Here is a 12,702-nt window from a genome sequence, read left to right on the forward strand (position 1 = left end):
TTCCTACGAAATGAGTAAATTTTTAAATCTAAATTTTATTTATTTGTTTTCCATTTAAAGGTCAAGATTTCAAAATTATACCTGTATTGTTAGTGCATTACATATTCTTACCACCCTCAATTCCAAATTCAGCCCAAGTTTTCTTCTTCTTTTGTTGAGTTTTTAAAATCAATGAGTTTGGAAAGGTAAGAAAGATCTAGTTGTTTGGATTGCGAGAGAAACAACCAAATTATTAAATATTTATTTAAATAATTGAAAATTTATAAAAAATATTTACAAATATAGCAAAGTTTATAGTTTCTGTAAATAATAGACTTTGATAGACACATATCCTTGATAAAAGTCTATCAATTTTCATCATTCATATAATTCAAAATTTTATAATAGTTTGTAAATCTTAATTTATTTTATTACTTTTAAAAAACACCTATGTAATGAATTGTAAAAATGATAAATTTGATAAAATATTAACAAAATTTCCTATAGTTTCTATCAGTGACATTGATAGACAATAACAGAAGTTTACCGTGTCCATCATTGATAAAATCTCGAATTTTATTATATTTGAAAACGTTCATTCTTTATATAAATTATAGTCAACAAAGTAATGTAAATAGATACTTGCACAAGTGACATCCATATCTGTTAGTTAAGTTGGTCTACAATAATAGAAATGAATGGATATCTCAAATACAAAATTTTATTATATTTGAGTTTGTTTACGTTCATTGTTTAGGCTAATTTTAGTTAATGAGGTGATGGGTAAACATTATCGATACTTGAAGCAAGTTTAGTACCCAATCTTAGTTAATGCCGCAAACGAATGATACGTTGGAATTAGAAAAACCGAACACACTCACCATAATCCAGAGAGCTTCATCATCGTCTCCACTCCACTCTCCATTCTCCACTGTTCCATGAAATGTTGAATACTCATTCTTCCTTCACCTTTCAACCTTTAACAGACCAATTCCCTTCACCCTTCACCTTCTTCCCATCTCACTTCCACCCCACACTCATCTCCCGTCCTCCTAAATCCTCCCGCTTCCTCCTTCGCTGCTGCTCCATCGATTCCGAAACCCTCCCAAAATCCGCCATCCAAAGGATCGCCGACAAGCTTCGAAGCCTCGGCTTCACAGAATCACCCCCCGAACCCCTACCCGACCCTAATTCTCCCTCTGCTCCTGGTGCAATCTTTGTTCCTCTGCCGAATCAGCTGCCCAAGTATCGGGTTGGCCATACCATTGATTCGAGCTGGAGCATGCCGGAGAATCCGGTTCCGGAACCGGGAACGGGGACTGCGATTAAGAGGTTTCATGAATTGAGAGGTGAGGTGCAAAAATGGAAGAAGAGGGACGGGGTTAGGGAGAAGAAGAGGGAGGAGAGAGCGCCGAGTTTGGCGGAGTTGAGCTTGACTGAGGAGGAGTTGGGGAGGCTTAGGACAATTGGGATTAGGTTGAAGAAGAAGCTTAATGTTGGAAAGGCTGGGATTACGGAGGGGATTGTTAACACTATACACGAGTATTGGAGGCGGTCTGAGGTTGTGAAGATAGCGTGTGAAGATTTGTGTAGGCTTAACATGAAGCGGACCCATGATTTATTGGAGGTTTGGTTCTTTATTTTTTGACCCCTTCGGTTCTGTTTGCATGTTTTGGATTTAGAGTTTGTGAAAGCAATGTAGGTTCAATCATAAGTTTGGTTCTAAGCTTTTAAATACTTCAAAAGATTTGTATTAAGTCTTGAATTTATAAGTTCGTGTTATTTAGTCCATAGACTTTATTATGTATTTGTGTGTTAAATAAGTCTTTGTATTTAATATATTTTGTTTAACACTTATACCACCAAATATTTTCATTCCATTCAGAATCAGCTCTCCACAAAATCCTTAAATTAAGTAGGCACTGTTGTCATGTAAGTCTTAAATGATAGGACTTGTTTTTCGACAACTTCCACATTGAAATGTGACCGATGTCTCACATTAGCTAAATCAACTATCTCCAATGGTATAAGACTTTTTGGGTGAAACAAAAAACAAAGCCATGAAAGTTTATGCCAAAACGGGACAATATCATGCCATTGTAGAGATGTTTACTGCATGGAGGGTTGTTGTCCTTCACATTCTCATATGGTCACCCAACTTACTGGTTACTACTACTCTCACCCAAGGATGTGTAACTATGGAGGGAGTTGTTCTTTTTCTCGATAAGATGCTATTTCATTGATGAAATGAAATGAAATGTCCGAATATGTACACAAGGGACCCTTTTCAAGGGAATACTAAGATGCTTCCAATTTGTATAAGAAAAGAGAAACTATGGTTCTTAATGGCCAGTAAAATTTTACCCCTAAACAATACGTTGGAAACAGCAGATTCTAGTATTTCCTAGGGAGATTTGGAAACTTCTAGCATTTATTTCATCCCTAATTTTCCACAAAATATTGGTATTAATATTAAACCAAATAAGTTCTTTAGTAGAATGGTAGTAATAATTTTAATCCAAATAAGTTCTTTAGTAGCTTTGAAAGGAAAGGATGATCTATAAGAACCAAATTAATCCAGCTCTGAGTATTATTTGGAGAAACAATGGAACATTGGAAGGCTTCCACGTAACGATGGAGTTATGATCGGTTTCAGACTTCCATAGCATTAATATTGATATGATTGCACCCAAAGGAGAGTGGGTTATTGGTTACAAAATTGAAACTTCATGAAAAGCTTAAAGGGTATGAGACTCAATTGTAATTTAACCTAGCAATGTGTTGATTAGAGCTTCTCAAAATAGTAAATTACGATAAAAGCTTGAACTGCTTTGTTTGAGATTTTGGTTGTAGAGAAAAAATATATGATGCTTTGAAGCATAAAATGTACTGAATTTCTGATTACTTGTTACTTGGGGGACAGACTTTAAAGTCAAGAGATTTGTTTATTATCATTTGTCTTGGTCTGATTTTAACGGCTTGAAATGGGTCTTTTATTATAATATTATGTGATGTTTCACTTCATCGATATAGTTCCTTATTTTGACTGGTACATCAATCTTGCTTTACAATCTCAGAGGAAAACTGGAGGAATTGTTGTTTGGAGATCTGGAAGTAAAATAATATTATATCGGGGGCCCAATTACATATATCCTTACTTCTCTCATGAAATTTTGGAAGACGAAGGATCTCAAGATGCTTTACCTGCTTCACATAGTGATGATGGAGGGAATAGCGAAACAGAGAGTACTTTGTCCTGCATCAATGATGAAAGATCTGCTGGGCCAACTTCATCTGTTAAAATGCCCAGTCCGACTCTCATTCAAGGTGTTGGTGCTCCAAACAGAGTGAGGTTTCAGCTGCCAGGCGAGGCAGAATTAGCAGAAGATGCTGAGAGTTTGTTGGAAGGACTAGGTCCACGTTTTTCAGATTGGTGGGGATATGATCCTCTACCTGTTGATGCGGATCTCCTTCCTGCCATTGTTCCGGGATATCGTAAACCATTCCGTCTTCTCCCATATGGAGTGAAGCCTAAGCTAACCAACGATGAAATGACCTCATTGAGAAGACTTGCTAGGCCTTTGCCATGCCATTTTGCATTGGGTGAGTTGTTTTTTATACAAATTCTTTATAATATGAGCAGGACTGTGTTCATATATTTTAATCTTTATACAGGTCGTAATAGGAAACTTCAAGGGCTTGCTGCTTCCATTATCCAGCTGTGGGAAAAATGCGAGATAGCTAAAATTGCAGTTAAAAGAGGGGTGCAGAATACAAATAATAAGTTGATGGCTGAAGAGTTACAGGTTATTGATACTTTTTATTTGTCAGATGAAAGGCCAGACTTTCATTGAGAGGTTATTGATAACTTTCAATTCTCTTTACAAAGAGTATGTCTTACATCTTCTGTGTGATGACATATGATGATATGAAAACATCATAAGTTCCAGGAAATAATGTCACATAGTTTTTTAGACCATGTAAACAAATAATCCCCGGTAGCATGTCAGGTTAAATATTAAAAAGAAGTGTATATGTGCTTCAGACTTAGGAATGCAGTGGATGCCCACAATGAGTTCTTAGAGAAATCTTATCATTTTATGCATCTTTTATAAGCTAATAAGCAGAGTCTCTTCATGTGCTTACAAAATTAATATTGTCCTTGCAGTTGCTAACTGGAGGAACTTTGCTTTCCCGAGACAGGGAATTCATCGTCTTATATAGAGGAAAGGATTTCCTGCCATTTGCCGTTTCTTCTGCAATGGAACAGAAAAGGCACATGCGATTACATGAAATGAAACAGACAGATAATTCACCAGCTACAACGGGGCAGGGGCTGAAACTTGAGATAAATGAAAATGGTCCCACAAATGAAAGTCAGAGCATCACGGGGTGGAAAAAGATTGTCTCTGAACGGAGAAAGCTGATGTCATCTGAGACCTCTATGAGAAAGACTAGCATCAAGTTGTCCATTGTATGTCTATATAGATAATACTGCAGCTAAGTATCTACAACTTCTGGTTTCTGAACTACAACTTTCTGTTACTAATAAACAGGCATTAGAAAAAAAAGCGAAAGCAGAGGAATTTTTAGCAAAGCTGGAGGAAGAAGAGAAGCTCCAACAACCTGAAATAGATAAAGAGGGAATAACTGTGGAGGAAAGGTACATGCTGAAGAAGGTTGGCTTAAGAATGAAGCCTTTTCTACTTCTTGGTCAGTGATACAGAGCAGAGTTTTTTTTGTTGGAAAGTAACATTTCGAATTGATCTTTCTCTCAGAAATAAATCCTTTGTGTTTGTTTTATATTTTCCCTACACAGGTAGAAGAGGCGTTTTTGACGGAACAGTTGAAAATATGCATCTTCACTGGAAATATAGGGAACTCGTGAAGATAATTACTAATGAGAGAAGTTTCAAAACTGTTCATGATGTTGCACGAACCTTAGAGGCAGAAAGTGGTGGAATTTTAGTAGCAGTTGAGAGAGTGAAAAGGAGTTTTGCTATCATTATATTCCGTGGGAAGAATTACAAACGACCTTCACGTTTAAGGCCCGAGTCACTCTTGAATAAAAAGGAGGCATTGAAGAGATCTATAGAGGCACAACGTCGAAAGGTGAGGCAAGATCAGTCCATTTTCTACCATGTTCATGTATCTGTTTCCCATTCTTTTGATATTTTCCTGTTTGATGAAGAATATAATCATACAAACAAAGAACTTGAAGGATATAATCATATAAATAAAATTTTCTCCATGATTCTACTGAGGAAGTGGTTAAATGGATGCAACTATGGAAATATATGGTCCAGTATTGCTTTCTCCATTGTCGTTATATTCTGGCTAACAAGTCAATACATAATGATTATGGCTGATTGGATTGCAGTTAAAACTGATGCAACTAAGAGAAGGCCCTTTCCATATATTTGTTTATATTTTATTTTTTTATCTCATTATTTATATCTTCTGTGTCTTAAGAAGAACCCTGAAAATCAGGGTCATTGTTTTATGAGTTGATCAATTATCACTAGCAGGCTACAGAATGGCCTCTTCTTGGATCTCAATTTATACTGGTGTATTCCAAGCACTTTTCAAGATAGCAATTGTCTTCAAACTTCATGAAAAAAAGCTGAATTTCTATGGTCATTGTCGCAATGCTTATATTTATCTCATCATTATTTTCTGGACAAATGGAGATGAGAAAATGGAATTATGGATTTAGTGATCTTCCTTGTATCTATATGAAGCGCTGTTATGAAGTTTTACATAAACAACAACTACTCTACCACTTCGTCTCACCACTCTGATTCATGCCAACTATGCATGTGATGTGACTCTTTTTGCTTATAGGAAAACGTATTAACCTCCTTTTTTGTAACATTTTTTGGTAACTAACATACTTGTTTCTTATTCAAAAGAAATGACTTACTATTATCTCCCTGTAAGCTTCTTATTCTCATTGTTGCTGATTTTGCAGTCACTGAAACTTCATGTTTTAAAGCTTACACAAAACGTAGAAGAATTGAAACTAAAATTGGTGAGTTGCTTTCAAATCTGCATATCTTCTTTCTTTGGTTTTCTTTTTTCCTTTCCTATTTTGCCAAGCAATTCTGGTTGAGTCTCACACTTATCAGGATGAAGACAAGCGAGCAATTGGTATGGAGTCGATAAAGACATCAACGTTTCAGCAGGTGAGCCGTTTCTATACTTTTTCATACACAGGACTTGTCTACCTCCCTAATAATCATTAGATTGGTAAAGTACAGTTGTGATATGAATTAGGGAAAAGAAGGGATAGACGAGATACAAACAACTGGAAGTTTGAAATTAGTTGCTGATTCTGCCTGCCTCACTCATGCAGAAAATAGTACTTGTTTGGAGGAGAATGAAGTGGTAAGATTCAAACCATGTAAATGTTTCTTCTATTTATTTTTCTCCAAGGGGAAGCCCTGTCGGCAAGGGCATGGAATCTCTTGGTCATCCCAGCTTAGAAGTCTCAAGTTCGAATTCTTAGGTGTGCTTAATATAAAAAATGTTCGATGTCTTCTGTATCTGAGCCTTGAGGTGGGCAAGTAAGCCCACGTTATGTGGGAGCAAAGCTCCAACTCCTGGTTATCATTAAAAAGAAAGAAAGAAAAGCTGCTGCTTATTTTGTGCTAGACCCATCTCCTGTAAAATAGCTTCTATTCCAAAAAATGAAAATTAACCCACTTGAAGTGAATTATACAAAAATGTTAACTTATTATGCAATAATGCAGTTTGTGTAACCGTAGTTTGTACGCATGTTGGTTCAAATTGATTCTGTGCCATCCAGAAGTCACTTACAAATTATCTCCTGGCACGATTGTTTTAGGCCAAGGTCAAAAAGGGTCATGGAACTCATTCGAGTGGAACCATCTGTTTGGACACTTCAGTGAATCGTTTACAAACCACGAATGATGTCTTTTTAATACACAATGGTGATCAGAGTAATGCCACAGTCAGACCTTCGTTTGAATCAGTAAGGCAAGGAAACCATGCAAAGGTGCCCATGGATACCAATGCTGAATTTGGAACTATCGAACCTCAATCTGGCGCTAATTCTTTGGTATGTCAACAATTGTTTGTATCAATTTGATCATTTTACTTGGTATAATTGTTCATGCACTACAGCTGCTATAATTCCAGTCAGGAGAGAGTAATTCTGGAACTTCAGATGCCGTGCATCATGTTGCTATGAACAAGGACACAAAACCATCTGTTCGACTAGAAGAGGAAAAATCGCCACCATTACTTTCCTCAACAAGGATAAACCAACCTGGTTATTTTCCTGCCAATGTTCCTCAACTTTCCAACAAAGAGAGGCTTCTTCTGCGACGGCAAGCCCTCAAGATGAAGAAACTTCCTGTGCTTTCTGTAGGTAACTTGTGATTCCATCTTTTCCATAGTGAGCTTTGTCTTGCAACTTTCAAAGCCAGATATTGGGAGATGCAGGTGGACACAGCTTAAGGAACTCAGTCTCAATCCTTTCTTCTTGAATTGAGCTGGTGGAACCCTCATTAGAGAGGGAACCTTCGAAATAATTATTATTTCTTCCATTTGTATATTCATGGATGAACCCTGAATTTGCATCCTTCTCCATGAGCCATGGCTTTTATATCTACTATGTGCTAGGCAGTGATCTCACCGAGTAAAACTGTCGACCTTGATATTTAGATTCTACAATGTCTCGTCATATAATTTATTTCTTTCTTTTTAGTAGAACTATTGACTATGGCATTTAGATTTCGCAACGTCATGTCATATTACTTCTCCATTTACACTAGCATTAATGCCTTCATTAAAGAATAAATTATGCATCAATATTTCATCTCATCATTCATTGCTGAAAAAAAAATCAAGCATGCCTCCGAAGAAATATCGTGTTGGTAACTTAATTTCTACATTTACATGGACTCTCGTTCAAATTTTTAAATGCCTTTTATTAATTTTTAGGCAAGAGCAACGTAATTACAGGAGTTGCAAAAGCAATCAAGGAACATTTTAAGAAACATTCTCTTGCTATAGTTAATGTCAAAGGTAGAGCCAAAGGAACATCGGTCCAGGAGATTGTTTTTAAGCTTGAGGTTAGCACATTCAAGTCTCCCGTCTTGTTTGTGTTTCTCTGCGTTGAAGTGAATTTAATGCTTTAATATCTGTTCATTTAAACCGCTCTCGCTTTGCCAGCAAGCAACTGGTGCAGTCCTAGTCTCTCAGGAGCCAAGCAAAGTTATTCTTTATAGGGGTTGGGAGGAAGAAGATAGGAAACAGAAAGCTACCATGATGAAGAACAGTGGTGAAGATCGACTATCTATGAGCTCTGAACTTATGGCAGCTATTAGGATTGAGTGTGGACTACGGTGAACAGGAAAGTAATCAGCTCCTCCATGTGAAATTGTAGCTTGTGTCTCAGGTATTTCTTAAATTCTCACAGCATATGCACTTCAATTACAGTTTTGCGTATTGTAAATAATATAGGTTTTAAAGGAACTTTTCATTTTTTTTTCAAATAACCCCTCCACTCCATGTCTTATAAAAAAAAGGGATCAATGTAGTGTAACTTACCTGTAACAAGAAAAAAAAGGATGTCTACCTATTACAAAGCATGAGAATTGATGAGTAAGAAATAATAAACAGTATAACTATCTATAACAAAGACTAAAGAGATCTAAAATAGTAAAATGGTAGTTAATTATAAGTTATAGTAGAAACACCCACCATTACAATGGAGCTCCAAACACAAACGATAATAATTCATTCCACTCACTTGAAGTTGGAGACCAAATAATCAGAGACTTTTAAAGTTACTTTTTACAATATGAATAATTAAAGTACTGGAATTTTACAGTGAGTATCGTCCTTTTTAAAGGCGGTGGATAAAACTAAAAGTAATCCAGAAAACAATAGATATTAATACTTAGTTTTATAGCATTCAATATCTGGTTCTACATGATAAGAATTCTTCCCATTGTAAAATATGTTTCATGAGATTTTTATTTAATCATTCATCCTATAAGCTTATATGTTACTTTACTGAGCACCCATAAAGAGTGTTAATTTTCTTTGTTTGACATGTCAAAGCTGTTACTTGAAGAATTTCTAAATGTTCAACCTCTATCTCAACCTCTATCTCCAGAAATCAATTGGAATTTCTTGGCTCGGTGTTTGTCATTCGTAAATGGATTGTTTTGCCGCTTGTCAGCTAGCAGGTAAGATTTAAGAATGTGGTATGTCTCAATCTTGATCCACATGTAAATTGGTAACTGATTTTCAATGTCATCAAATATTGTTTATGATCTAAAAACTCAATTCTCTAATGTTGTGGTCTAAAATTCAATTATTCTGTATGCGTTTTGTTTCTGCATTTTCTGAGGCTCATTCAATGAATTCATGCCAGGTTTGAAAAATCTTAAAAATTATGAGATAAGGTGGTGGAAATTTGGGGAAAGTAGTGTATTTTTTGTTTTTCTTTTCAAAAGTAGCACACTTCTAAAAGAATTCGTAAAAGTGATTTTCTTGGACAATTTTAGCTAAACTCGACGTTGAGATTCTTCTAAAATTTTAAAAAATTGTTTTAACACTATTTCTCAGTCCATCTTATGCTCTGGTTTTGTTTTTAAATTTCAAAATAAAGGGTATTCTCAAATGATCAAAATACCATTAGAAGTTCCTTTATTCTTAAATGATCAAAATACCATTAGAAGTTCGAACGTTTGATACTAGTAAACCGAGACTAAACACGTTTATTTCTAAAATGGAAGAGATGATTTGATTGATTTATTTTAAGAAGTCATCCTTACACAGTTTACTTTGAATGATCTCATTGAATTCAGGCTTCATAGAATTCAGGCTTTGGGATGTCACGAAATAAGAGTTTTATAATATGCATATGAAACACAACAGAGGACACATTCAACAAATTTTGAGGTAGTTTCATCAATTTTGATTGAGATTCTTCATCTACACGAGCTCATATTGATAAAATTGTCGAGATTCATCAAACAAAACCATCTAAAATTTAGTTCAAAGTAAATTATTTTTACATGAACATGACTTCTTGAAATTTAGGTGTGTAAAAATCAATCAAATCTCTTTTAACTTTGGAAGCAAATATGTTTAGTATGGAAGGAATGAATGAACACAACATTTAGGATTACGAGGATCAAATATTTGAACTTTCTAAAGAAATTTTGAATGAGTACAATATTTAGGATTACGAGGATCAAATATTTGAGCTTTCTAAGGAAATTGTTAGCTAAAATTGATCGAAAAAACAATTATTTAGAGTTCAAAAGTGTAATAAAACAAAAAAATATGCTACTTTTGTCGTTATTTGACTACTTCTTGAGTGCAACCCCTATTCAATATATATATATATGTGTGTGTGTACGAAAAGAGGATGGAATTTAAAAGTAAAATCATAGATATCATTTTAACAAGAAGTTTAAGTTTATAGGGCTACATACATACTAGTGGATAAATCCTTCCAATATGATTGAAGAGAGGGTTTGATGATTATGAGCATTCGTTTCCTATACGAAACAAATGGCGGAATTTATGATTATTCATACAAAATTAGTTTTAAATCAACAAGCTTTAACAGATGGGGCAGTCGGAGAAGATCCCTTCCCCCCCGTCCTTGCACGTTCCCTCTTCCCACAATCGCCCTCGCTCCTCAACCCCAAAGCCACCATAAACTTCTCATTCCACCGCCCTTTATCTACCACCGCCCCTGCCCTTGACGACGGACCTCCACATCCATGCTCCGCCGGAAACCGGTGCTTCAAACACACTTTCAACCGGCAGGTTTTACACACACAAGTATTCGAAAACGTAAGAATTTCCCGGCACCGCTTCACCGCACACGTGGGCTTCTTCTTTTTGCTTGGATCGCAATCCCCCGATTCGTGATGCCTCTCCAGAACCTTGGTCTCGTCGCCACCGTCCTTCCCGGTGGTCTCGATCGACGTCGAGCAGATTTCGCAGACCACAACTTTTCTGCTGTTCCGATCGGATTGAGGGCAGTCGTGGGATTTGAAACCGCGATGATCCAAACAGAACACCTTCACATTCAAACCATTTTCAGAATTAAGAAAGAGTAAGAAAAAACAAGAGAGCTCGAAATTGAAACCAGAGATGAAACCTTTTGGCAACCGTCGCAGGTGAAGGGGAGGAAGTCGAGTTGGTGGCAATCGGAGTGCTGGCAGTGGCGGCCGAGATCGGGGAAAGCCTCTGTTCCTCCGGCGGCGGCCATGGTGGTTTGCTTGTGGGAAGGTTTTGGATTAAGAAATGAAAAGAGAGTAGAAATAAAGATGAAATTGTGGAAGAAGATTGGTTTGGTTTGTTAGAGGACACCGGAAAGAATGGAAGAAATTTGAGGTATTTATAGGCTTTGAATTGACTTGAGGAGAAAGTTAATTGAAATTTCATAGTTTTTGTTTTGTTTTGTTTTGCTTTTGGAAGAAATTTAGAAACTTCTGGATGGACGGTGGAGATCCCTTCTTCCTACGTGGTGTAAACGTGTAGCCTTTTTCCAATTTGGCAATTGATCGAATTTTTACTCTTTTACTTACAAAAGAATTATAATTTGAATAACAATGTAAAAATTGTTGAAAAGAATAATAATAAGTTTTTGTAGTTTTGATTAATTTTAAAATTAAACTTCATTAGTTTGAAGTTAATTTTGATCAAAATTAGATGTAATGACAATATTTTGCATTGAAGATAAGAGTGTAACAATATGATATATTTTCAATATTGGTGGAAGGAAGACTTCATTAAATTTGTCTATTGTATTAGACGTTTATCAAGAGACCATTTTTAGGATTTGAAAGTAAGGTTTGAAGATTTATAATTAAATATAAAGAGAAACAAATGAAATTTCAACCTTAATTGTAAATTTTTCGATTGTAATTAACCATGAATTTTAGAGGGAATAAATAAAGCTCCTTCTCTATTAATCAAAAAATTATAAAGCTAGATTTAATTAAAAATTAATTTGAGAATCTTCAAATCTTCTCTTTTGATGATTTCCTTCCAAACGAAGGACACAATACACATTCTCCATTAATCAAAAAATTGTTTTCCAAAGGTCCTTTGCCAAAGTTTGGGAAATAAAGCAACCAACTCTAAAATAAGTTTTAAAATTCATCAACCTCAGTCTTCGATAAAAAAAAAAGGGGGTTTTAGTTAGTGAAATACTCAAGGTTAATAGAATCTAAAATTTTCTATATTTGATCAAATGTCCCTAATTGTTAAAACAAAAATGTATGGTATTGTTCATATTAATTAATCAATAATGAAATGTCATTGTCACTCAAAAGTCAGTACTACTGAAACCTTTCATTAGAAGTTCATAAAAGAAAAGAAAAGAAAAGAAAAGAAAAACCACTTTCAATGGCAATAAGTCCATTCACTTGAAATCAAATTGTTCATGGGGACCAACTAAACCCAAACCTTGAATTGACATTATTTTAAAACTTGGGACTTGGGAGATTGTCAAACCAATGTCTTTCATCCCAATTTTCTCTTTCACCATCTCTATTTTTCTCTAAAACTTTAATTTTAGTTGGTAATCAATCACTAGGTAAAGTGATAATATAATTCTTAATCCCTCACTTGTTCTTTGATTTTCCTTCACCCACCATAGCCTCGAGAGAGTAGAGACAAATAATAGGTCTTTTTTTTTTTTTTAATACATGAAACCCATCT

General features: G+C 35.4%; 2 protein-coding genes across 7 annotated transcripts; one reads left to right on the top strand and one right to left on the bottom strand.

Moving 5' to 3' along the window:
- The first annotated feature begins 812 nt into the window (after window positions 1-812).
- On the top strand, window positions 813-10,102 carry LOC101207358 (CRM-domain containing factor CFM2, chloroplastic). 6 transcript variants are annotated; one of them, XR_004215645.1, is made up of 15 exons: window positions 816-1,606; window positions 3,057-3,582; window positions 3,655-3,785; window positions 4,148-4,453; window positions 4,536-4,692; window positions 4,799-5,091; window positions 5,951-6,010; window positions 6,108-6,164; window positions 6,256-6,366; window positions 6,827-7,060; window positions 7,141-7,372; window positions 7,948-8,078; window positions 8,179-8,404; window positions 9,073-9,200; window positions 9,825-10,102. XR_004215645.1 is itself a non-coding variant. In XM_011653956.2 (14 exons), the coding sequence occupies exons 1-13, from the start codon at window positions 923-925 to the stop codon at window positions 8,353-8,355; spliced, it is 3,099 nt and encodes a 1,032-aa protein (XP_011652258.1). In that variant the 5' UTR covers window positions 816-922; the 3' UTR covers window positions 8,356-8,404; window positions 9,073-9,398. The 6 variants fall into 6 exon arrangements, 3 of the variants coding, with proteins under 3 accessions (XP_011652260.1, XP_011652258.1, XP_004147480.1); XR_004215644.1 differs by having other exon boundaries at window positions 817-1,606; window positions 9,128-9,200; XM_011653956.2 differs by lacking the exon at window positions 9,825-10,102 and having other exon boundaries at window positions 9,073-9,398.
- A 289-nt stretch (window positions 10,103-10,391) lies between these two features.
- Window positions 10,392-11,540, bottom strand: LOC101220304 (zinc finger AN1 domain-containing stress-associated protein 12). Its single transcript, XM_011653959.2, has 2 exons — window positions 11,135-11,540; window positions 10,392-11,054 (listed from the first exon to the last, which is right to left on the bottom strand). Exons 1-2 carry the CDS (start codon window positions 11,243-11,245, stop codon window positions 10,578-10,580), a joined length of 588 nt encoding a protein of 195 aa, XP_011652261.1. The 5' UTR covers window positions 11,246-11,540; the 3' UTR covers window positions 10,392-10,577.
- Between the last annotated feature and the right edge of the window lie 1,162 nt (window positions 11,541-12,702).

Source organism: Cucumis sativus, chromosome 3 (assembly GCF_000004075.3).
Source record: "Cucumis sativus cultivar 9930 chromosome 3, Cucumber_9930_V3, whole genome shotgun sequence".
Lineage (NCBI taxonomy): Eukaryota > Viridiplantae > Streptophyta > Magnoliopsida > Cucurbitales > Cucurbitaceae > Cucumis > Cucumis sativus.

Excerpts from the sequence above, each read along its gene's own strand:
- LOC101207358 (XM_011653956.2), top strand. The coding sequence starts at position 923 with ATGTTGAATACTCATTCTTCCTTCACCTTTCAACCTTTAACAGACCAA. Across the intron at positions 3,786-4,147 it reads TGATGGCTGAAGAGTTACAG|TTGCTAACTGGAGGAACTTT; the intron begins GTTATTGATACT and ends TTGTCCTTGCAG. Across the intron at positions 6,165-6,255 it reads AGACATCAACGTTTCAGCAG|GGAAAAGAAGGGATAGACGA; the intron begins GTGAGCCGTTTC and ends GATATGAATTAG.
- LOC101220304 (XM_011653959.2), bottom strand. The coding sequence starts at position 11,245 with ATGGCCGCCGCCGGAGGAACAGAGGCTTTCCCCGATCTCGGCCGCCAC. Across the intron at positions 11,055-11,134 it reads CCTGCGACGGTTGCCAAAAG|GTGTTCTGTTTGGATCATCG; the intron begins GTTTCATCTCTG and ends TTGAATGTGAAG.